We start from the raw sequence: 24082 nt of genomic DNA on the forward strand, positions 1-24082 counted from the left end.
CTTCCGTCAGTGTGTTCAGTCGTCCTGCAATGCATGCTGGGGGAAAACGGGCTTCAGCACACAGTAGTTTGGCAATTCATAAGAGGTGAAATGTTGCAGCGTGATTATGGAACAGGCGGAGGATTAAAAGATTATTTAACCCTCTGGGGATATTTTAATTATCAAGCCAAACAGGACACAATTATTTAGGCTTTTAAAAGAATATAATATATATATATATTTTTTTTTGGCCTTTTCGTTCAGATTTCTCAAAAAAAAAAAAAAAACAGCACTCAAAGTATCACATGTAATATGTTTCATTTACTTTGATCTTCTAAAAAAGCATTTTGATCAATAATGTCGCATGTTTAAATTAGTAAAACGATGTATGCTAACATACCGGTAATAGTACATCATTTAAAACTAATTACTGAAAACTAACATTTGATCAAAAGACCTTCAAAATCTTAAAATGAATCATTACTAGTTGGGGATTTGTGTTGGTATTTTTATGTAAATACATTTTAATTTTGTTTTATTTTTGTTTGAGAGATCTGAGCAAAAAAAAATCCAAAATATTTTTGTTATCCTTATAATATTAATATTGGAGATTTATTTTACATGAAATAACCCCCTTTGAATTATGAATAATTAACACCAAAACACAGCAAACATTTACTTTAAGGACAAAAAAACCACCTTTTTTTTAGTCCCCTGAGGGTTAAATCACCTTTCCAGACACTCCTGCATGTTAGAGAGTAATAATCTGCATCTCGGCTTGAAACAAGACGACTTGATTACGTCTGAAAGATGGCCCCTTGAAGCAGGGGTCAAAGGTCACTTGTGGCTCTTCCTGCTCTTGCCGGCGTTGACGTCGCTCTTGGTCTTCTGCAGGCGGGAGAAGATCTCCTTGAAGAGGGTCTTGTACTCGGGCGTGTTCTGCCCCAGGCGCTGGTCCACCTGCTCCACCTGCCTGCTGATGCCCTCCAGGGCTTCCGGCGTGGAGGGAGCGTGAGGGGGAGTGGGCGGGGCCCGCGCCTCCTCCGCCACAGCCAGGCCGTAGTCCTTGATGGAGGGGTCCCTGGACACGGGTCGGGAGGTCTGCACCTCGGCGTGACAAAGGTCGTCTTGGTGGCGCCGACACTTGCCCAGCAGCTCCTCGTACTTCTCCAGCAGGGCGTGGTACTGCTCGTCCACCTCGCTCAGGATGGACATTCCTCGCTTGCGTCCCGCCTGCCGCCTGCCCGGGGGGTCGCGGATGCTGATGGCGTTCAGAGCCGTGTCACTGCAGCTTTTCCTCACGGGCGCTCCCGCCTCGCCCGCGTCGCCCGCCGCCTCCGAAGCCGCCGCGCCGTTATCGTCATCGGGCGTGTCCGTCTCCGGTCCGTTGCCGAGCAGCGACTCCATGCCGTCCTCCGTCAAACTCACCCTGGACTTCCTCAGCAGCTGCATCTCCCGGAGCTCCGCCTCCAGCTCCCGAACTCGCAGCTGGCAGCCCTCGGCGCCCAGTAGTCGCTCCTCCAGGCGTATGAACTCCTGCAGCACGGCGGCGCACTCGCGCTCCGCTCCTTCCCGCTTGGAGCGCTCGGCGGAGACGGCGGCGCGCAGAGACGAGGCCACGCCTCTCAGACGCTCGTTCTCCTCCTCTGCCGGCTGTCGCTCGACCAAATCCACGCTGCCCGGGTTGGCCAGCAGGAAGCCGTCCTCGTAGCTTCACAAAAACAAATTAGAAAGATCAAAGTCTGCTGGGTCTGTGAGCCATGGTGACGCATCGTGTGGCTTCGTGTGGCACGTGGAATTAAATTAAACTCTTCTGGAAATAAAAGTGGAATAGAAGCTAAATGAAAGTGAAATAGAAGCCCAATAAAAGCGGACTTAAAATGTTGCACAACTGAAAAAAGGGAATAAAAGCTAAATAGTTAAATGAAAGTGGACTACAAGTTATTATAAAATATGCTAAATATTTAAAGTGACATCAACGTGTGATACGAGTCACTAAAGTGGACTAAATGTGTAATAAAAAGGTAGTAAAAGTGTAATAAAAGAGTAATAAGTGTAATAAAAGTGTAGTAAGAGAGTAAAACATGTAAGTGTAATAAAAGTGTAGTAGAAATATATAAAGTGTAGTAAAAGTGTACTTAAGTTTTCTAAAATTGTAGATAGTGTTCTAAAAGTGTAGTAAAAGTGCTCTAAGTTTGGTAAAAGTGTTCTAAAAGCATACTAAAGTGTTCTAAAAGTGTAGTAAAATGTTCTAAAAGTGTAGTAAGTGTTGTAAAAGTGTACTAAAGCGTAGTAAGTGTACTAATGTGTTCTAAAAATGTAGTAAAAGTGTACTAAAAGTGTAGTACAAGTGTGGTACAAGTGTAGCAAAAATGTGGTACAAGTGTTGTAAGAGTGTTCTAAAAGTGTAGTAAAGTGGAGTAAAAGTGTACTGAAGTGTTCTAAAGTGTTCTAAAAGTGTTGTATGAGTTTACTACAGCGTTCTAAAAGTGTACTTAAGTGTAGTACAAAATGTTTAAAAGTGTAGTAAGTGTATTGAAGTGTCCTAAAAGTGTACTAAAGTGTAGTACAAGTGTTCTAAAGGTGTAGTAAAAGTGCAGTTACTGTGTAGTAAAAAAGTATTAAAAGTGTACTAAAGTGTTCTAAAAGTGTAGTAAACATTTTGTATGACTTTACTTAAGTGTTCTAAAAGTGTACTAAAGTGTAGTACAAGTGTTCTAAAAGTGTGCTGAAGTGTCCTAAAAGTGTAGAAAAGTGTTCTAAATGTGAAGTATTCTAAAAGTGTAGTAAAAGTGCAGTAAATGTGTAGTAAAAAAGTATTAAAAGTGTACTAAAGTGTTTTAAAAATGTAGTACAAGTATAGTAAAATTCAGAGGTGGGTAGTAACGCGCTACATTTACTCCGTTACATCTACTTGAGTAACTTTTGGGATAAATTGTACTTCTAAGAGTAGTTTTAATGCAACATACTTTTACTTTTACTTAAGTATATTTATAGAGAAGGAACGCTACTTTTACTCCGCTACTTTTATCTACATTCAGCTCGCTACTCGCTACTAATTTTTATCGATCTGTTAATGCACGCTTTGTTTGTTTTGGTCTGTCAGACAGACCTTCAAAGTGCCTGCCTTACTGGTGACGTTCACTTCGTTCCACCAATCAGATGCAGTCACTGGTGACGTTGGACCAATCAAACAGAGCCAGGTGGTCACATGACCTGACTTAAACAAGTTGAAAAACTTATTGGGGTGTTACCATTTAGTGGTCAATTGTACGGAATATGTACTGTACTGTGCAATCTAATAATAAAAGTTCCAATCAATCAATCAAAAGTGTGAAGGAAAAAAGATACTTCTTTATTTCAACCGTACATCCCGTCAAAAGCCTAAAGACTGACTGCACAGTTCCTGTCTTCACAATAAAAGTGCTGCTCCATCGCGCCTGCGCTTTCAAAACAAGAGTCTCCGAAAGCCAGCGCAAACAAGCTAGCAGGCTAAGGAGTTTGACGCCAATATATTTCTTGTAAAGTGTATAAAAACGAATATGGAAGCTGTACAAATAAGATGCCAAAAACCCACCACTTTCATGTGGTATTAGACAGAAAGGAGGAACTTTTCTTCTCCTCCATTTGAAAACGTGGACGTTATCATCACTGCTGTCTGATTACAATCAACGCAAGTCATCAGAATCAGGTAATACACCAACTTATATTCTAGTCTTCATGAAAGAAAGGAATCTATATGTTAAACATGCATGTATATTCATTAAAACATCTTTAACATGTAAACAAAAACAGCAAAATAAATACATATAAATTATATACTGTATATATCAATGTATATGTATGTATATATATATATATATATATATATATATATATATATATATATATGTGTGTGTGTGTATGTTACTCATCAGTTACTCAGTACTTGAGTAGTTTTTTCACAACATACTTTTTACTTTTACTCAAGTAAATATTTGGGTGACTACTCCTTACTTTTACTTGAGTAATAAATCTCTAAAGTAACAGTACTCTTACTTGAGTACAATTTCTGGCTTCTCTACCCACCTCTGGTAAAATTGTAGTTAAAGTGTAGTAAAAATGTATTAAGAGTGGTACAAGTGTAGAAAAAAATTATTAAGTGTACTAAAGTGTTCTACAAGTGTTCTAAAAGTGCAGTACAAGTGTAGTAAAAGTGTACTAAAGTATTCTAAAAGTGTAATACAAGTGTAGTAAAAGTGTACTAAACTGTACTTAAGTGTTCCAAAAGTGTAGTACAAGTGTTGTACAAGTGTAGTAAAAGTGTACTGAAGTGTCCTAAAAGTGTACTAAAGTGTTCTAAAAGTGTAGTAAAAGTGCACTAAAGTTTTCTAAAAGTGTAGTATGAGTTTACTACCTAAGTGTAGTACAAGTGTTCTAAAAGTGTAGTAGAGTGTTCTAAAAGTGTAGTAGAGTGTTCTAAAAGTGTAGTAAAGTGTCCTAAAAGTGTAATAAAAGTGTACTGAAGTGTCCTAAAAGTGTACTAAAGTGTTTTAAAAGTGTAGTAAAAACATATTAAAAGTGTACTAAAGTGTTTTAAAAGTGTAGTAAAAATGTTACAAGTGTAGTAAAAGTGTACTAAAGTGTTTCAAAAGTGTAGTAATTGTACTAATGTTTTAAAAGTGTACTAAAGTGTTCTACAAGTGTTCTAAAAGTGTAGTAAAAGTGCAGTACAAGTGTAGTAAAAGTGTACTTAAGTGTTCTAAAAGTGTGGTACAAGGATAGTAAAAGTGTAGTAAAAGTGTACTAAAGTGTTCTAAAAGTGTAGTATGAGTTTACTAAAGTGTGCTAAAAGTGTACGTAAGTGTAGTACAAGTGTTCTAAAAGTGTACTGAAGTGTCCTAAAAGGGTACTAAAGTATTAAAGGTGTACTAAAGTGTTTTAATAGTGTAGTACAAGTGTAGTAAGTGTAGTAAATGTATCAAAAGTGTAGTAAACGTGTAGTTAAAGAGTAGTACAAATGTATTAAAAGTGTACTAAATAAAGTGTTTTAAAAGTGGGAATAAAGTGTAGTTAAAATGTGTACTTAAGTATTAAAGTGTTTTAAAAGTGTAGTAAAAATGTATTAAGTGTATTAAAAGTGTATTTAAGTGTTTTCTAAAAGTTTAGTAAATGTGTAGTAAAAATGTGCCGTACAAGTGTAGTTAAAGTGTACTAAAGTGTACTTAAGTGTTCTAAAAGTGTAGTACAAGTGTGGTACAAGTGTTGTAAAAGTGTACTAGAGTGTTCTAAAAGTGTACTTAAGTGTAGTGCAATTGTGGTACAGGTGTAGTACAAGTGTGGTACAAGTGTACTAAAGTGTTCTAAACGTGTAGTAAAAGTTTAGTATGAGTTTACTATAGTGTTCTAAAAGTGTACTTAAGTGTTCTAAAAGTAAAAGTCAAGTGTTCTAAACGTGTAGTAAAAGTGCAGTAAACGTGTAGTAAAAAAGTATTAAGTGTACTAAAGTGTTCTAAAAGTGTACTAAAGTGTAGTACAAGTGTAGTAAGTGTACTGAAGTGTCCTAAAAGTGTACTAAAGTGTACTAAACGTGTAGTAAAAGTGCAGTAAACGTGTAGTAAAAAGTATTAAAAGTGTACTAAAGTGTTTTAAAAGTGTAGTACAAGTATAGTAAAATTGTAGTAAAAGTGTAGTTAAAGTGTAGTAAAAATGTATTAAAAGTGTACTAAAGTGTTTTAAAAGTGGAGAAAAAGTGTAGTAAAAATATAATACAAGAGTAGTAAAAGTGTATTTAAGTATCCTGAAGTGTCCTAAAATGGGTTGTACTTGTATAGCGCTTTTCTACCTTCAAGGTACTCAAAGCGCTTTGACACTACTTCCACATTTACCCATTCACACACTGATGGAGGGAGCTGCCATGCAAGGCGCTAACCAGCACCCATCAGGAGCAAGGGTGAAGTGTCTTGCTCAGGACACAACGGACATGACGAGGTTGGTACTAGGTGGGGATTGAACCAGGGACCCTCGGGTTGCGCACGGCCACTCGCCCACTGCGCCACGCCGTGGGTACTAAAGTATTAAAAGTGTACTAAAGTGTTCTACAAGTGTTCTAAAAGTGTAGTAAAAGTGCAGTACAAGTGTATTAAAAGTGCAGTACAAGTGTATTAAAAGTGTACTAAAAGTATAGTAAAAGTGTACTGAAGTGTCCTAAAAGGGTACTAAAGTATTAAAAGTGTACTCAAGTGTTCTACATGTGTTCTAAAAGTGTAGTAAAAGTGCAGTACAAGTGTAGTACAAGTGTATTAAAAGTGTACTAAAAGTGTAGTAAAAGTGTACTGAAGTGTCCTAAAAGGGTACTAAAGTATTAAAAGTGTACTAAAGTGTTTTAATAGTGTAGTACAAGTGTAGTAAATCTGTAGTAAGTGTAGTAAAAATGTATTAAACACAAACACCTACTCAGTGGCCTAGTGGTTAGAGTGTCCGCCCTGAGATCGGTAGGTTGTGAGTTCAAACCCCGGCCGAGTCATACCAAAGACTATAAAAATGGGACCCATTACCTCCCTGCTTGGCACTCAGCATCAAGGGTTGGAATTGGGGGTTAAATCACCAAAAAGGATTCCCCTCACCTCCCAGGGGGTGAACAAGGGGATGGGTCAAATGCAGAGGACAAATTTCGCCACACCTTGTGTGTGTGTGTGACAATCATTGCTACTTTCACTTTAATTAAATAAAGTGTTTTAAAGTGGGAAAAAAAGTGTAATAAAAATGTGTACTTAAGTATTAGTGTTTTAAAAATGTATTAAGTGTATTTAAGTGCAGTACAAGTGTAGTAATTGTGTACTGAAGTATTGTAAAAATTTAGTTAAAGTGTAATACAAAATGTAGTGTACTAAAGTGTTCTAAAAGTGTAGTACAAGTGTGGTACAAGTGTAGTAAAAGTGTAGTACGAGTTTACTAAAGTGTTCGAAAGGTGAAGTGAAGTGAATTATATTTATATAGCGCTTTTCTCTAGTGACTCAAAGCGCTTTACATAGTGAAAGCCAATATCTAAGTTACATTTAAACCAGTGTGGGTGGCACTGGGAGCAGGTGGGTAAAGTGTCTTGCCCAAGGACACAACGGCAGTGACTAGGATGGCGGAAGCGGGAATCGAACCTGCAACCCTCAAGTTGCTGGCACGGCCGCTCTACCAACCGAGCTAAAGATGTACTTAAGTGTAGTACAAGTGTTCTAAAAGTGTAGTAAAAGTGTTCTAAAAGTGTAGTAAAAGTGTTCTAAAAGTGTATTAAGTGTACTAAAGTGTACTAAAGTGTAGTTAAGTGTAGTACAAGTGTTCTAAAAGTGTAGTCAAAGTGTATTAATTGTGCTAAAAGTGTACTAAAATGTTCTAAAAGTGTAGTAAAAGTGTCATAAGTGTCGTAAAAGTGTACTTAAGTGTACTAAAGTGTACTAAAGTGTTTTAAAAGTGTAGTAAAATGTAATACAACTGTAATAAAACTGTAATAAAAGTGTACTAAAGTGTTTTGAAACTGTAGTAAAAGTGTAGTAAGTGTACTAAAGTGTACAAAAGTGTTCTAAAAGTATAGTAAGTGTAGTAAAAATGAACTAAAGTGTTCTAAAAGTGAACTAAAGTGTTCTAAGTGTTGTAAAAGTGTACTAAAGTGTTCTAAAAGTGTATTAAAGGGTTCTAAAAGTGTAGTAACAGTGTACTAAAGTGTTCTAAAAGTGTAGTAAAAGTAATACAGACGTTATAAAAGTGGAGTAAAAGCGTATTAAAGTGTTCTACAAGTGTTGTAAAAGTGCACTACAAGTGTAGTACAAGTGTAGTGAAGTGTCCTAAAAGGGTACTAAAGTATTAAAAGTGTTCTAAAAGTGCAGTAAAAGTGTAGTACAAGTGTATAAAAAGTGTAGTAAAAGTGTACTGAAGTGTCCTAAAAGGGTACTAAAGTATTAAAAGTGTACTAAAGTGTTTTAATAGTGTAGTACAAGTGTAGTAAAAGTGTAGTAAGTGTAGTAAAAAAATATTAAAAGTGTACTAAATAAAGTGTTTTAAAAGTGGAAAAAAGGTGTAATAAAAATGTGTACTTAAGTATTTAAGTATTTAAAAAATTAAGTAAAAGTGTAGCAAAAATGTATTAAGTGTATTAAAAGTGTATTTAAGTGTTTTAAAAGTGTAGTAAAATGCGCAGTACAAGTGTAGTAAATGTGTACTGAAGTATTGTAAAAATGTAGTTAAAGTGTAATACAAAATGTAGTGTACTAAAGTGTTCTAAGTGTAGTACAAGTTTACTAAAGTGTTCTAATGGTGTACTTAAGTGTAGTACAAGTGTTCTAAAAGTGTAGTCAAAGTGTACTAAAGTGTTCTAAAAGTGGAGTAAAAGTGTCATAAAAGTGTTGTAAAAGTGTACTTTGGTGTACTAAAGTCTTTTAAAAGTGTAGTAAAATGTAATAAAACTGTAATAAAAGTGTACTAAAGTGTTTTGAAACTAGTAAAAGTGTAGTAAGTGTACTAAAGTGTTTTAAAAGTGTACAAAAGTGTACTAAAGTGTTCTAAAAGTATAGTAAAAGTGTAGAAAAGTGAACAAAAGTGTTCTAAAAGTGAACTAAAGTGTTGTAAGTGTTGTATGAGTGTACTAAAGTGTATTAGTGTTCTAAAAGTGTAGTAAAGTGTTCTAAAAGTGTAGTAAAAGAGTATTAGTGTTCTAAAAGTGTAGTAATTGTACTAAAGTGTTCTAAAAGTGTAGTAAAAGTGTACTAAAGCGTCCTAAAAGTGTAGTAAAAGTGTAATAAAATGTTATAAAAGTGAAGTAAAAATTTAATAAAAGTAGTAAACGTGTACTTAAGTACTAAAGTGTTTAAAAAGTGTAGTAAAAGTGTACTAAAGTTTTTAAAAAGTGTAGTAAAAGTTTCACCTTGGTGCAGTGCACAGTTCTTTAAGGCAAGGAAAGGAGTGGACTGTCTTGCGTCGTTCTTTGCGCTCTCTGAGGACCCTCAGCTCCTCCAAAGTTCTCAGCTCCTCTACTCGTGTGGTCAGACTGTCCACCTGACCCTGCAACGTCTCCATGGTGCCCGTCAACCTGCACACACACACACACACACACACACACACACACACACACACACACACACACACACACACACACACACACACACACACACACACACACACACACACACACACACACACACACACACACACACACACACACACACACACACACACACACACACACGTTATGTCATAGTGATTTCAGGTACAGTAATGATAATCACAGATCCGCAAGGATTAGCGACTCAAGCAGCAGCTTAGAACAAAGACTCATGTCAAGTTGCTGATCATGAGAGTTCTCAGGGGGAAATGGCGGATTATGGATATGCTAATATGATAAGTAGCAAATACTGTACTAGGTCAAGCAATGAATGCATATGTACTGCAGAGATGTTTCTAACCTGGCATGATGCAGCTATGCTAGTGTTGTTACAGTGTGTACGTACATAATGAACATCACAACACTGTCAAACACAGCAGTGTTGCCAGATGGGAAATGACAAATCATCGTACCAAAAATGATTGTATTTTGCAGAAAAGTATGATACATAAACTATATTGCCAAAAGTATTTGGCCACCCATCCAAATGATGAGAATCAGGTGTCCTAATCACTTGGCCCGGCCACAGGTGTATAAAATCAAGCACTTGGGCATGGAGACTGTTTCTACAAACATTTGTGAAAGAATGGGCCGCTCTCAGTGATTTCCAGCGTGGAACTGTCATAGGATGCCACCTGTGCAACAAATCCAGTCGTGAAATTTCCTCGCTGCTAAATATTCCAAAGTCAACTGTTGGCTTTATTATAACAAAATGGAAGAGTTTGGGAACAACAGCAACTCAGCCACCAAGTGGTAGGCCAGGTAAACTGACAGAGAGGGGTCAGCGGATGCTGAAACGCATAGTGCAAAAACTTTCTGCACAGTCAGTTGCTACAGAGCTCCAAACTTCATGTGACCTTCCAATTAGCCCACGTACAGTACGCAGAGAGCTTCATGGAATGGGTTTCCATGGCCGATCAGCTGCATCAAAGCCATACATCAAGTCCAATGCAAAGCGTGGGATGCAGTGGTGTAAAACACGTCACCACTGGACTCTAGAGCAGTGGAGACGCGTTCTCTGGGGTGATGAATCACGCTTTTCCATCTGGCAATCTGATGGACGAGTCTGGGTTTGGAGGTTGCCAGGAGAACGCTACATTTTGGACTGCATTGTGCAGAGTGTGACATTTGGTGGAGGAGAAATTATGGTGTGGGGTTGTTTTTCAAGAGTTGGGCTTGGCCCCTTAGTTCCAGTGAAAGGACCTTTGAATGCTCCAGGATACCAAAACATTTTGGACAATTCCATGCTCCCAACCTTGTGGGAACAGTTTGAAGCGGGCCCCTTCTTCTTCCAACATGACTGTGCACCACAAGGTCCATAGAGACATGGATGACAGAGGCTGGTGTGGATGAACTTGACTGGCCTGCACAGAGTCCTGACCTGAACCCGATAGAACACCTTTGGGATGAATTAGAACGGAGAGCCAGGCCTTCTCGACTAACATCAGTGTGTGACCTCACCAATGCGCTTTTGGAAGAATGGTGGTGACATGTTTGTTACAGGATATTTAGCCTTGGAGACTTTGTAAATGTAAGTAAAAAGCAACTATAATTATTTGATACTTGTTTATATTGACCAATGTGATGTTTTTACCTGCAATATTGTTCAATGATTATTACGTATGTCTAGCTTGGGTGCAATTGTGTGCTTAGCTGTTGTGTAGCTCCTAGCTCCTAGTAGCCTACAGCCTAGCATGTTTACTTTTTTGCAAATGACATTACCGAAATAGAGAAGAAATGATGTGCTTATCAGAGGACATTTAGATGTCAACTGTCTGTCCAGCTTTGCACAAGTAAACACTCTGCAGGACTGCTTGTATCGCACATGATATCACACACAAGTAAACACTCTGCAGGACTGCTTGTATCGCACATGATATCACACACAAGTAAACACGCTGCAGGACTGCTTGTATCGCACATGATATCACACACAAGTAAACACGCTGCAGGACTGCTTGTATCGCACATGATATCCCACACAAGTAAACACGCTGCAGTACTACTTGTATCGCACATTTTACATGCGAGCCAATATCATCCATTATTCGTTTTTTATTGCTAATATACCGATAGCCGATATCAATATCAATTCAGGACACCTATAGTGTTTGCTAATAGAAAGAGGGTGAAATGATATTACAAACAATAATTATGATACATCTGGCAACGCTGGCGTGGACTAAGACCGCTCATTAGCATGCAAGCTAAAGCTCACTAGCATTAAAACTACAGTTCATTAGCATTAAAGCTACAGCTCTTTAGCATTAAAACTACAGTTCATTAGCATTAAAGCTACAGATCATTAGCATGAAACCGACAGTTCATTAGCATTAAAGTTACAGATCATTAGCATTAAAACTACAGTTCATTAGCATTAAAGCTACAAATCATTAGCATTAAAACTACAGTTCATTAGCATTAAAGTTACAGATCATTAGCATTAAAACTACAGTTCATTAGCATTAAAGCTACAGCTCTTTCACATTAAAACTACAGATCATTAGCATTAAAGCTAAAGCTCTTTAGCATTAAAGCTACAGACACATAAATCAGTGTTTACTATACAGTATATTCACTAAAAGCACTTTTTTAACTGTGGAGATGTTGTGCCACGCCCTTACAATACGTTATTGTGGAAGTATATAAAAATAATATGGAAGCTTAATAATAATAATGATGATGATGATGATGATGCAAGAAGCTCACCTGTCTATTTTCTGCTGCGAGGCCTTGCTCTCCAGCACCAGCTTCTCATTAGTGATCTCCAACTCTCTGGCGGTCACGTCCAGCTGCTCGTAGACTTTGGCGTGCTGCTCGTTCATGTCCCGCAACATCTCCAGCTGCTTGGACAGGTACTGCACGAGGAAGACCAGTCCTGATTTAGCCTGAACGTTGCATGACGGTCCAATCACATGCTCCAAATATTATCCTTTAAAAAATGGTGTTTGCTTTCCCGAACCGTACGACTTTGTGTAGATTGTGTTAACTTTGTTAGGTTGCGTATTTGCTCCTAGACGTGCGTGTACCTCAATCTCCTGCACTTGCTCCTCATTGTTGACGTACATCTGCTGCAGGGAGTCCTCCAGCTCCTTGTTGCGCTCCAGGAGAGTTTTACCCAGCTCGGCTGCCAGGTGCAAGTCTGGTGGGAGAGCACAAAGCCATTTTAAGAAAACAACAATGAGGGAAAAGATGCAGCTAGGAGACAAAAAGCTGTGAGGCACAAATGTAGCATGAGCTAACTTTTTTTTTTTTGGTGCAAATTTTGAGTCATAACTTAGTACTTGACATATACTTATTGCTAGCATGATAACCTAAGAATGTTAGCCCGCTAAAATTAGCATGCTTACCTTTTTTGTGAATTTTACAACCGTTTACCCCAGAGCCATATAACTTGGCATTTGACATATACTTACTGTTAGCATGCTAACACCTTTTTTGCAAAATTTGCAACCATTTACCCCAGAGTTATTTAACTTGGTAATTGATATATGCTAACTGTTAGCATGCTAATATTGACATGCCAACTTTTTTTTTACTAATTTTGCAGCCCTTTATCCGACCGAGCCATTCAACTTGGTACTTAACATATGTGGGCTTTGTACCGAGGATGTCGTTGTGGCTTGTGCAGCCCTTTGAGACACTTGTGATTTAGGGCTATATAAATAAAGATTGATTGATTGATGATTGATTTGCTAACTGTTAGCATGCTAACCTTTTTTGTTAATTTTACAACCGTTTACCAGAGTCACACAATGTGGTATTTGAAATGTACTTACTGTTAGCATGTTAACTTTTTTTATTTTATTTTGCAACTGTTTACCCCAAAGTCATAAATTGTTACTTGACATATGCTACCTGTTACCATGCTAATATTGACATGGCAATTTTTTATTTTTTTTTACTGATTTTGCCACCGTTTACCCGAGTTATATAACTTAGTTTTTGACTTCTTATAATTGTCAGCATGCTAATCTTAGCCAATAACATGCCAAACTTTTTTGTTAATTTTGCAACTGTTTACCCCAGAGTCATATAACTTGGTACTGGACATATGCTAACTGTTAACATATTAACATAAGCATGCTAGCATGCCAATATTAACACGCTAACTTTTTTTTGCTAATTTTACAACCGTTAACCCCAGGGTCATAAAGTTAAAGTTAAAGTACCAATGATTGTCACAAACACACTAGGTGTGGTGAAATGTGTCCTCTGCATTTGACCCATCCTCTTTGATCACCCCCTGTGAGGTGAGGGAGCAGTGGGCAGCAGCGGTACCACACCCGGGAATCATTTTTGGTGATTTAACCCCCAATTCCAACCCTTGATGCTGAGTGCCAAGCAGGGAGGTAATGGGTCCCATTTTTATAGTCTTTGGTATGACTCGGCCGGGGTTTGAACTCACAACCTACCGATCTCAGGGCGGACACTCTAACCACTAGGCCAAACTTGGTACTTGACATACAGTATACTTACTATTAGCATGCCCACTTGTTTTGCTACGTGTTAAGTGTTTGCTAAGTGTTAGCTTGCTAATGGTAATAAATGATAAATGGGTTGTACTTGTATAGCGCTTTTCTACCTTCAAGGTACTCAAAGCGCTTTGACACTACCTCCACATTTACCCATTCACACACTGATGAAGGGAGCTGCCATGCAAGGCGCTAACCAGCACCCATCAGGAGCAAGGGTGAAGTGTCTTGCTCAGGACACAACGGACATGACGAGGTTGGTACTAGGTGGGGTTTGAACCAGGGACCCTCGGGTTGCGCACGGCCACTCTTCCACACCGCCACGCAAACATTAACATGCTAACTTTTTTTTGCTAGTTTGGTAACCGTTTACCCCAGAGCCATATACTTCGGTACTTGACATCTATTAACTGTTAGCATGCTAAAATTAACTGTTAGCATGCTAACCTGTGCAAGCTAACATGCCAATATTATCATGCTAATCATTTTAGCCAATTTTTCCGCCGTACACCTCAGAGTCACGTAACTTGGCACTTGACACGTTAACCCAGTCCTCAAATAGTGGGGCACCATGCGATGCCGAGGGGGCGCTTATGACCTCAGGAAACATGCTTTTTTTTTTGCTGTACCAGAATATGACGAAGCACTTGGCTTTACTGTATCCACAGTGGGAGACAAGGAAAGACCAGTGTGTTGTTTACTTTATTGTTAATAAGCTTACAATGTTTTGCAGAGGTATAATTATAACAATTTTATAGACAAACTAGATGAGGCAATTCATGAAGGAACTGAAATTGAACTGAAATTCTGGAAATTCTGGATTTGTTCTTAGAATTGTTGAAATTCCCAAACATATTTTGAAGTTGGAACAGTTTGAATCAGATGAAAAATGTGGGAGTTATGGAACTTTGAAGAATGCCCCATTGATTTCAATGGGAATTTCCCTAAAATTTGGGAGTTACGGGAAAAGCGGGAATTTTTTTGAAAATGGTAAAAAACTTGAATGTAGTGAATGAGTTGAAATGGTTGGTGTTGGAATTTTTCAAATCAGTCGAGAGATGTTGAAGTAGTAACATAGTTAAGTTAAAGTTAAGTTAAAGTACCAATGATTGTCACACACACACAAGGTGTGGTGAAATTTGCCCTCTGCATTTGACCCATCCCCTTGATCACCCCCTGGGAGGTGAGGGGAGCAGTGGGCAGCAGCGGTGCCGCGCCCGGGAATCATTTTGGTGATTTAATCCCCAATTCCAACTCTTGATGCTGAGTGCCAAGCAGGGAGGTAATGGGTCCCATTTTTATAGTCTTTGGTATGACTCGGCCGGGGTTTGAACTCACAACCTACCGATCTCAGGGCGGACACTCTAACCACTAGGCCACTGAGTAGGTTAGGGATGTGCTGATCGATGGCCACTGATCAGTATCGGTCCAAAAGTATGTGACCGCCGCCGATCACAAACACAGATCCCCTCTGACTGACACTGTATCCATTTTTAGTCCCCCAGCTGACAAGCAGCTAGCTGCTCACTATGAGTCTCCATACACAGTGTGGAGCCGCTCATTTAAGTTAATAATAATATTGCCGAGCCCTAGCACACATGGACAATACACAAGTAGAGCAGGCAGAGGGAAAGCAAGAGTTTGTTATTAGTGGACATGACTGCAGCTTGTAAAATACGATTGACACATTCGCACTGGATCAGTAGAAGAAGAAGGCCTGAGTGGCTGAAGTGTTAATGAACTGGCGAGAGAACACCTCCCACGTCGCCTCACACTACTCCGCAAAGAACATTTATTGACTTTCTGTCGCTTCCATGACTACTTGATGCTCGCCGCGGTACGTCATCTCTGCACACGAGAGATGAGAATGACCTCGTTGCGTAACTGCACTGCAATGCATTCTGGGTCACATTCACGCTGGAGGGCAAGTTGGTATTAGCTGCAAGGCTGAGGAGGTCTGGGCTGGTCTGGTGTTCCTTAATCAGATCAAGCCAGCAGGGCTTAATGATTTTCAGACTTTGAGATGCGGCATACACACATACTGTACATATATACACACACACATAGTGGACAGAATCCACCTGGCTCCTCATGTACAAATGATGAGGTCATCAGGAGAAGTGTTGCTGCTGAGGCCAGCTTTGCAGAGAGACACACTCAGCACATTCACGCTGGTTGAAATGCATCCGTGTGTTAGAGAGAGTCGCCAGCACGCACACACTCGCACCTTTTCAACAAGACCAAAGTGTGTGTGATTGATTGATTGAGACTTTTATTAGTAGATTGTGCTCAGTTACAACTACAGATTGACCCGATTATCAGCGCTGGTTTTTGGTATTTTCACATATATCGGCCTCTGTTTATCGGTATTTCTTGTTTTTTTACATCTGCAACAGAACTACATCAGCAGATACAATACATACAGATATGATACCAGTATTGAAAACATAATTATTACGTCCTGCATGTGAAGAGTTCCCTTTTTATTCCCCCTGCAGCGCTTATTATATAAGCACAGAAGAGCAGGCAGCAGCTCACACATTCTCATACTTTCTGTAAAATCCAGAAAGAAATTATGTCAGCCAGCTTGAAAAACGTTTCAACTATAATCTACGACAGGGCTGTTCAACGTCATCATGAAGAGGGCCCCAGTTTCAAGAGTCCGAGGGCTCGGGGGCCGGACATCGAAATGTGGATGTTTTGTCAGGAAGTGCCTCCGGAGGCTACATTCCTTTGAGACTTAGTTTACTTCATTACAAAGTAAACACACGTCGTGTTTTCCCGATACCAATATTGTGGTACCGGTACCAAAATATATTTTGATACCTTTCGGTACTTTGATACTTTTCTAAATAAAGGGGACCACAAAAAATTGCATTATTGGCTTTATTTTAACAAAAAATCTTAGGGTACATTAAACATATGTTTCTTATTGCAAGTTTGAACTTAAATAAAATAGTGAACATACAAGACAACTTGTCTTTTAGTAGTAAGTAAGCAAACAAAGCCTCCTAATTAGTCTGCTGACGTATGCAGTAACATATTGTCATTTATCATTCTATTTTGTCAAAACTATAAAGGACAAGCTGTAAAATTGGATTATTAATCTACTTGTTCATTTACTGTTAATATCGGCTTACTTTTTCTTTCAAAATGTTCTATCTACACTTCCGTTAAAATGTAATAATCACTTATTCTTCTGTTTGATACTTTACATTAGTTTTGGATTATACCACAAATTTAGGTATCAATCCGATACCAAGTAATTACAGGATCATACATTGGTCATATTCAAAGTCCTCATGTGTCCAATGACATATTTCCTGAGTTTATAAACATATGAATTTTAAAAAAAAGGAAAAAAGATTTTGTGACGATAAAAAAATATAGTTGTAATCATAGTAGTATCGACTAGATACTCTATTGTACTTGGTATCATTACAGTGGATGTCAGGGGTAGATCCACCCATGGCATTTGTTTAACATTCAGGGTGCTAGCTTGCTCTTAGTGGTTAGCTATTGTATCCTTCTACGGTGTGTAGTGAAGCATGTTTAGCTATTCCTTGTTCTGCAGGGATGATATTTGTAAGAAACTTACTTTGTCGCCATGGAGGCAAGGATTAGTGATTTAGAAGTACCGGTAGCTAAAGCACTGCCGACTGCGAATGGACGTTCGCCGCTTGCTAGCTAGCCATGTCTTAAAGCACCTCTTCCTAAGGGCGTTTCAGTGTTATAACTTCACCTTTATCTTTAGTTTTTAAGCCAAAATGCAAGCATTCTCCCTTTTCTGTCTACACACTGTGTCTGCTTGTAAGTACTCCGTGATTGTGCGCTGCCGAACATGCTCGTCTGCTCGTAAAACCAACAATGTCGTGACGTGACGACGCGCCGTCATGCCCGGGAACTGGTACTTTTCAAACAGAGTTTAGTAACGTTTTGGATTCATTAGTACTGCGATACTATACCAGCACTGGTATACCGTACAACCTTAATCTATAGTACATCAAACATTGCACACAATGTATGTGACTTATCACAAATAATCACCCTCTACTGGTCAAATTTAGCGCTACATGTATCAAACGAGCTTTGATCGGTGGTTACTCTCAGACAAAACAACAACACGACCACAAATACAAAATACATCACAAAATCAGTAATTTCAATACAAAACAAACTAAATATCTTTATGCACAATATCTACTTCCAAATGTTTGACCAAGTTTCGTGAAGAATCTTACACGTGTGGATTTCTATCATTGTTGCTTCTTGTCTAGAACACTGTGTCCATCGCTTAAAAGGTCCGACAGGAAACAACGACTTGAGCACTTGCTTGGGGCAGAACATTCATACTTTGTTGTCCAGTCATTGTTAAAAGTCAGATTTTCACAAATTATTTGTATTTTTTTTTAGGGTTGAATGAGTAGTGTTCTTCTAATCACCCACTGTTTCTTCATGGGGACTTATTATAATAATAATACATTTCACTTATAAGGCGCCTTTCTGGGCACTCAAGGACACCGTACAAAATCCAAACAATAAAATCAATTGGATAAAAACAACAACAAAATCGATAAGATTTACAATGAATAAGCAGTCAGGAATAGGTATATTATTCCTGGATGTTGCCCCCTGTGGGTCGGCGGGAGTACTGCATACATGAGCAACCCGACTTAAAATGGTTTCATCAAGTCTATTTGGGTGATGTTCGGGGGGCCAAATCAAAAGCTCTGGCAGGGCGGATGGGGCCTGCGGGCCGCCAGTTGAATAGACCTGCTCAGTGGCCTAGTGGTTAAGTGTCCGTCCTGTAGGTCGTGAGTTCAAAGCCCGCCCGAGTCATACCAAAGACGATAAAAATGGGACCCATTACCTCCCTGCTTGGCACTCAGCATCAAGGGTTGGAATTGGGGGTTAAATCACCAAAAATTATTCCGGGCGCGGCACCGCTGCTGCCCACTGCTCCCCTCACCTCCCAGGGGGTGAACAAGGGGATGGGTCAAATGCAGAGGACAAATTTCACCACACCTAGTGTGTGTGTGTGTGTGTGTGTGTGTGTGTGTGAGAGACAATCATTGGTACTTTAACTTTAACTTAACTGAGTTACAAGAAGGAGCCAAGAATTGTTTTTATTTAAATGTTCACAATATTTCAGGTGTTTTCGCGAGGAAACCTTACAATGGCCAGTCAATGTAGTCAATCATTTTTACAACATATAAATCAGTAACACTCCTAAACATGATTCTATCTATTAGGAGTGTAACGTCTGATCAATATAATGGTAGATTGATTTATATTCCTAAATTTCAAGTATATCAAATTGTGGTAGGCAAGTTTGCCTAACGGAAGATAGGTATCGATCTATGATAGTTTTAAAAGGGAATCGATCAATATTATCGATACTAGAGAAAGCAAAACATTGGATTTAAGAACGGCAGACTTTTTAAAAAGTTTAGCACTTTTGATAAAGATTTTACCGTCTGCGGCGTCATCACAACAAAAATGGTGGTCGAGAAAGGTCAAAAGAAACGTAAACGCGGCAAGACAATATAAATTACAACACAACAACTTTCAGCTACAGCTCGAATGCAAAAGCCACAACGAAGGCAAACGACACAACACAATAATGTCAAAACGCAACACAACTTTAAGCCACAACGGAAGTGACAGCGGAGGAAGTTACGGCGACGCACCGGAGAAGTGATTTGAGTCCATCTTAGATGAGCTCGGGCCCAGCGAAGCCGGCGGCGTTTCTGGGTGTTGTTGATACATGGCGTAGTTAGAGTGTACGCCTTGATCGGTAGGTCGTGAGTTCAAACCCCGGCCGAGTCAAACCAAAAACTATAAAAATGGGACCCATTACCTCCCTGCTTGGCACTCAGCATCAAGGGTTGGAATTGGGGGTTAAATCACCAAAAATGATTCCTGGGCGCGGCCACCGCTGCTGCTCACTGCTCCCCCCACCTCCCAGGGGATGAACAAGGGGATGGGTCAAATGCAGAGATTAATTTCACCACACCTAGTGTGTGTGTGACAATCATTGGTACTTAAACTTTTTTAACTTTCACTTTGCATAGTAGAGTTTTAACTTGCACTTACAGATGTAGCGACGAAGTGTAGTTACTGACAGTGATTTTCTTAAGTGTTCCTGAGCCCATGTGGTGATATCCTTTACACACTGATGTCCCTTTTTGATGCAGTACCGCCTGAGGGATCCAAGGTTCGTAATATCATCGCTTACGTGCAGCGATTTCTCCAGATTCTCTGAAACTTTTGATGATATTACAGACCGTAGATGGTGAAATCCCTAAATTCCTTGCAATAGCTGGTTGAGAAATGTTGTTCTTAAACTGCTCGACAATTTTTTCACGCATTTGTTCACAATGTGGTGACCCTTGCCCCATCCTTGTTTGTGAATGACTGAGCATTTCATGGAAGCTGCTTTTATACGCAATCATGGCACCCACCTGTTCCCAATTAGCCTGTTCACCTGTGGGATGTTCCAAATAAGTGTTAGATGAGCTTACCTCAATTTGCACAGTCTTTTTTGCCACTTGTGCCAGCTTTTTTGAAACATGTTACAGGCATCAAATGCCAAATGAGCTGATAATTGCAAAAAATAAAGTTTTCCAGTTCAAACGTTAAGTATCTTGTCTTTGCAGTCTATTCAATTGAATATAAGTTGAAAAGGATTAGCAAATCATTGTATTCTGTATTTATTTACCATTTACACAACGTGCCAACTTCACTGGTTTTGTGTTTTGTAATACCGCAACACAACTTTAAGCCATACAAGATGCGACCGTCACAACAGACGTGACAGGGGACCAAGTTACAGCGACACACGGACTTCCGGAACACAAAGAGAAGTGATTTGATGATAAAGAAAGAAATAGAAGAGATGGATGAAAGAAGTTCTGGAAATGAGGAAGTGAGGGGCCAACGCCATCAACAGGGATGAGGGGCCATACATGCTTATGCACACCTGGAACGCTGTCCTTCATCGGAGTCGCCTGGGTGGAGAACAGATACTAAATCTTCTCTTAAAATGTTGGTTCCTGTAGTTTTTTTTTTAAACTGCTTGAATGTTGAAAAGGTGAGCAGAAAACATTTCCTCTTGTTAATTGGTCACACGTTATTCAAATAGGATGTGAATGCATTGGCCATTAATTGCGGTTTACTTGCTTGTTTGTATCCATACTCATTCATACATCATTTATACACCTGTGATACGCGAAGGGAGGATCCGGTCTCAACCTCGGTAAGAGTGTTAGCTTGTGCCTAGCTAGCAAAGACGAAGTTGTGTGAAAAATAATCATTTAGCCAAAATCAGCCAGCTAAACTCTGTCTACATCAATTCAAGTACTTTTTAAAGCAGCGTCAATTTGCAATGCAATAAAAAAAAAAAAAGAGCCAACAACAAACGCTACAGACACCCACAGAGACAAGACATTAAGCACCAATGCGGCGGTATCGTAAGATTAAACATACAATCTGTTAGATGGTTAACATGTTTAGAATGAATCAATGATACAATTCTACACAGTGAGTCCAATAGAGTGCTAAATTGCCAAGAGTTAATCAATAAATAATATAACAGGGTGCAGCTTTTTTTTCTTTTTCAGTTAGTTAGATTTGGTGTTTTGTTGATTTTTATTGCTATTTTAACTGCTTTTTTCTACAAAAACATAAATGTTTTTTTACTACCACTTTGCCTTTCCATCCATCCATTTTCTACTGCTTGTCCCTTTCGGGGTCGCGGGGGGTGCTGGAGCCTATCTCAGCTGCATTCGGGCGGAAGGCGGGGTACACCCTAGACAAGTCGCCACCTCATCGCAGGGCCAACACAGATAGACAGACAACATTCACTCTCACATTCACACACTAGGGACCATTTAGTGTTGCCAATCAACCTATTCCCAGGTGCATGTCTTTAGAGGTGGGAGGAAGCCGGAGTACCAGGAGGGAACCCACACAGTCACAGGGAGAACATGCAAACCTTACTTTTAAATGGCCATTTCTTTAGTCATTTTAATTGTAACCGCTGCATGAGCAGCAAAGTTACACTATAATAAATATTTATTAACAAATTTATCATCTTTGTCATTCATAAGCACATGCCTAAAATACCTTAAACTGCACTTAAAAGTTGATGGAAAAATTAGAGCCATGAAATATGTGCACATATGTATTGTGGCCAAACAGCTAAATTATTGTTTCATCTGACATCACATGGACAAAGATAAGACCTTCTGGAGGAAAGTTCTGTGGTCAGATGAAACACAAATTGAGCTGTTTGGCCACAATACCCAGCAATATGTTTGGAGGAGAAAAAGTGAGGCCTTTAATCCCAGGAACACCATGCCCACCGTCAAGCATGGTGGTGGTAGTATTATGCTCTGGGCCTGTTTTGCTGCCAATGGAACTGGTGCTTTACAGAGAGTACATGAAAATTTTTCAGGACAACTTAAAATCATCAGCCAGGAGGTTGGGTCTTGGGCGCATTTGGGTGTTCCAACAGGACAATGACCCCAAACACACGTCAAAAGTGGTAAAGGAATGGCTAAATCAGGCTCGAATTAAGGTTTTAAAATGGCCTTCCCAAAGTCCCGACTTTGTGGACAATGCTGAAGAAACAAGTCCATGTCAGAAAACCAACAAATTTAGCTGAACTGCACCAATTTCGTAAAGAGAAGTGGTCAGAAATTCAACCAGAAGCTTGCCAGAAGCTTATGGATGGCTACCAAAAGCGCCTTATTGCAGTGAAACTTGCCAAGGGACATGTAACCAAATATTAACATTGCTGTATGTATACTTTTGACCCAGCAGATTTGGTCACATTTTCAGTAGACCCCATCCATCCATCCATCCATCTTCTTCCGCTTATCCGAGGTCGGGTCGCGGGGGCAGCAGCCTAAGCAGGGAAGCCCAGACTTCCCTCTCCCCAGCCACTTCGTCCAGCTCCTCCTGGGGGATCCCGAGGCGTTCCCAGGCCAGCCGGGAGACATAGTCTTCCCAACGTGTCCTGGGTCTTCCTCGTGGCCTCCTACCGGTCGGACATGCCCTAAACACCTCCTTAGGGAGGCGCTCGGGTGGCATCCTGACCAGATGCCCGAACCACCTCATCTGGCTCCTCTCGATGCGGAGGAGCAGCGGCTTTACTTTGAGCTCCCCCCGGATGACAGAGCTTCTCACCCTATCTCTAAGGGAGAGCCCCGCCACCCGGCGGAGGAAACTCATTTCGGCCGCTTGTACCCGTGATCTTGTCCTTTCGGTCATAACCCAAAGCTCATGACCATAGGTGAGGATGGGAACGTAGATCGACCGGTAAATTGAGAGCTTTGCCTTCCGGCTCAGCTCCTTCTTCACCACAACGGATCGATACAGCGTCCGCATTACTGAAGACGCCGCACCGATCCGCCTGTCGATCTCACGATCCACTCTTCCCTCACTCGTGAACAAGACTCCGAGGTACTTGAACTCCTCCACTTGGGGCAAGATCTCCTCCCCAACCCGGAGATGGCACTCCACCCTTTTCCGGGCGTCAGTAGACCCATAATTTCATAAAAGAACCAAACTTTATGAATGTTTTTTGTGACCAACAAGTATGTGCTCCAACCTCTCTATCACAAACAAATAAAGAGTTGTAAAAATGATTGGAAACTCAAGACAGCCATGACATTATGTTCTTTACAAGTGTATGTAAACTTTTGACCACGACTGTATATCGTATGGGCAACCACAATTCGATTTAAATCGTTGTTAAAACGAATCGTTGCACCCCTAGTTGTCATAAATGGACTACAGATTGATGGAGCAGGAAATGGAGGCCAGTAAGAATATATTTTGGCATCACTTGAAGATGAAAATAATTGACAGCAGAAGGAAGAAGAAGGTCGATATTGAACAGGAAGATAAAATAATAGCATGGACTTCCTTGGATAACACAAAGATGGAGGAAGAAGCCTCACCTTGCTCCAAGTCACGTTGGTCGTACCAAGGCTCCTCTTCCTCCGTGACAAACTCCTCCATCTTGCCACCACGAAGCATCAAGTCTCAACTACTTTGTCCTCCGGCGAGATGGTGTTTTAACAACAACAATAATAATAAAAATATTAATGATAACAATAATTCACTACCAAGCACCCCCCGGAAGTGACAAGACACAAAACCCGTAGCGACGCTAAAACCACCCCGAAGGGTGGGGGGAAAAAAGGCCTTTGAGACTAATATATTGGACTCAAACCATCAACCCATGTGAAGGCGAGCGTTTTGAGTTCAGTTCATAGACGAGAAGGACGTCGTGGTGTTGGAAAAGAAGATTGCCGTGTCGCTGCCATCAGCCTTTGATGAGCATCATGCGCGGTGCTGCTGGGGCGTTCAAAGAAGCTCGGAAAATGCCGAACGAGGGTCTACGGCTGGGAAACGCACTTTAAAATACAGGAATGCAAACATGTTACCGGTAATGTAAACAATGTTACCAGTAATGCAAAATCGTGAATAA

General features: G+C 39.9%; 1 protein-coding gene across 1 annotated transcript; it reads right to left on the reverse strand.

Annotated features, from left to right (window-relative positions):
* Positions 1-78: 78 nt before the first annotated feature.
* Positions 79-24007, reverse strand: cdr2l (cerebellar degeneration-related protein 2-like). Its single transcript, XM_061981565.2, has 5 exons — positions 23550-24007; positions 12136-12248; positions 11816-11964; positions 8870-9034; positions 79-1690 (listed from the first exon to the last, which is right to left on the reverse strand). Exons 1-5 carry the CDS (start codon positions 23626-23628, stop codon positions 817-819), a joined length of 1380 nt encoding a protein of 459 aa, XP_061837549.2. The 5' UTR covers positions 23629-24007; the 3' UTR covers positions 79-816.
* Between the last annotated feature and the right edge of the window lie 75 nt (positions 24008-24082).

Source organism: Nerophis lumbriciformis, linkage group LG24, assembly GCF_033978685.3.
Source record: "Nerophis lumbriciformis linkage group LG24, RoL_Nlum_v2.1, whole genome shotgun sequence".
In the NCBI taxonomy this organism is placed as follows: domain Eukaryota; kingdom Metazoa; phylum Chordata; class Actinopteri; order Syngnathiformes; family Syngnathidae; genus Nerophis; species Nerophis lumbriciformis.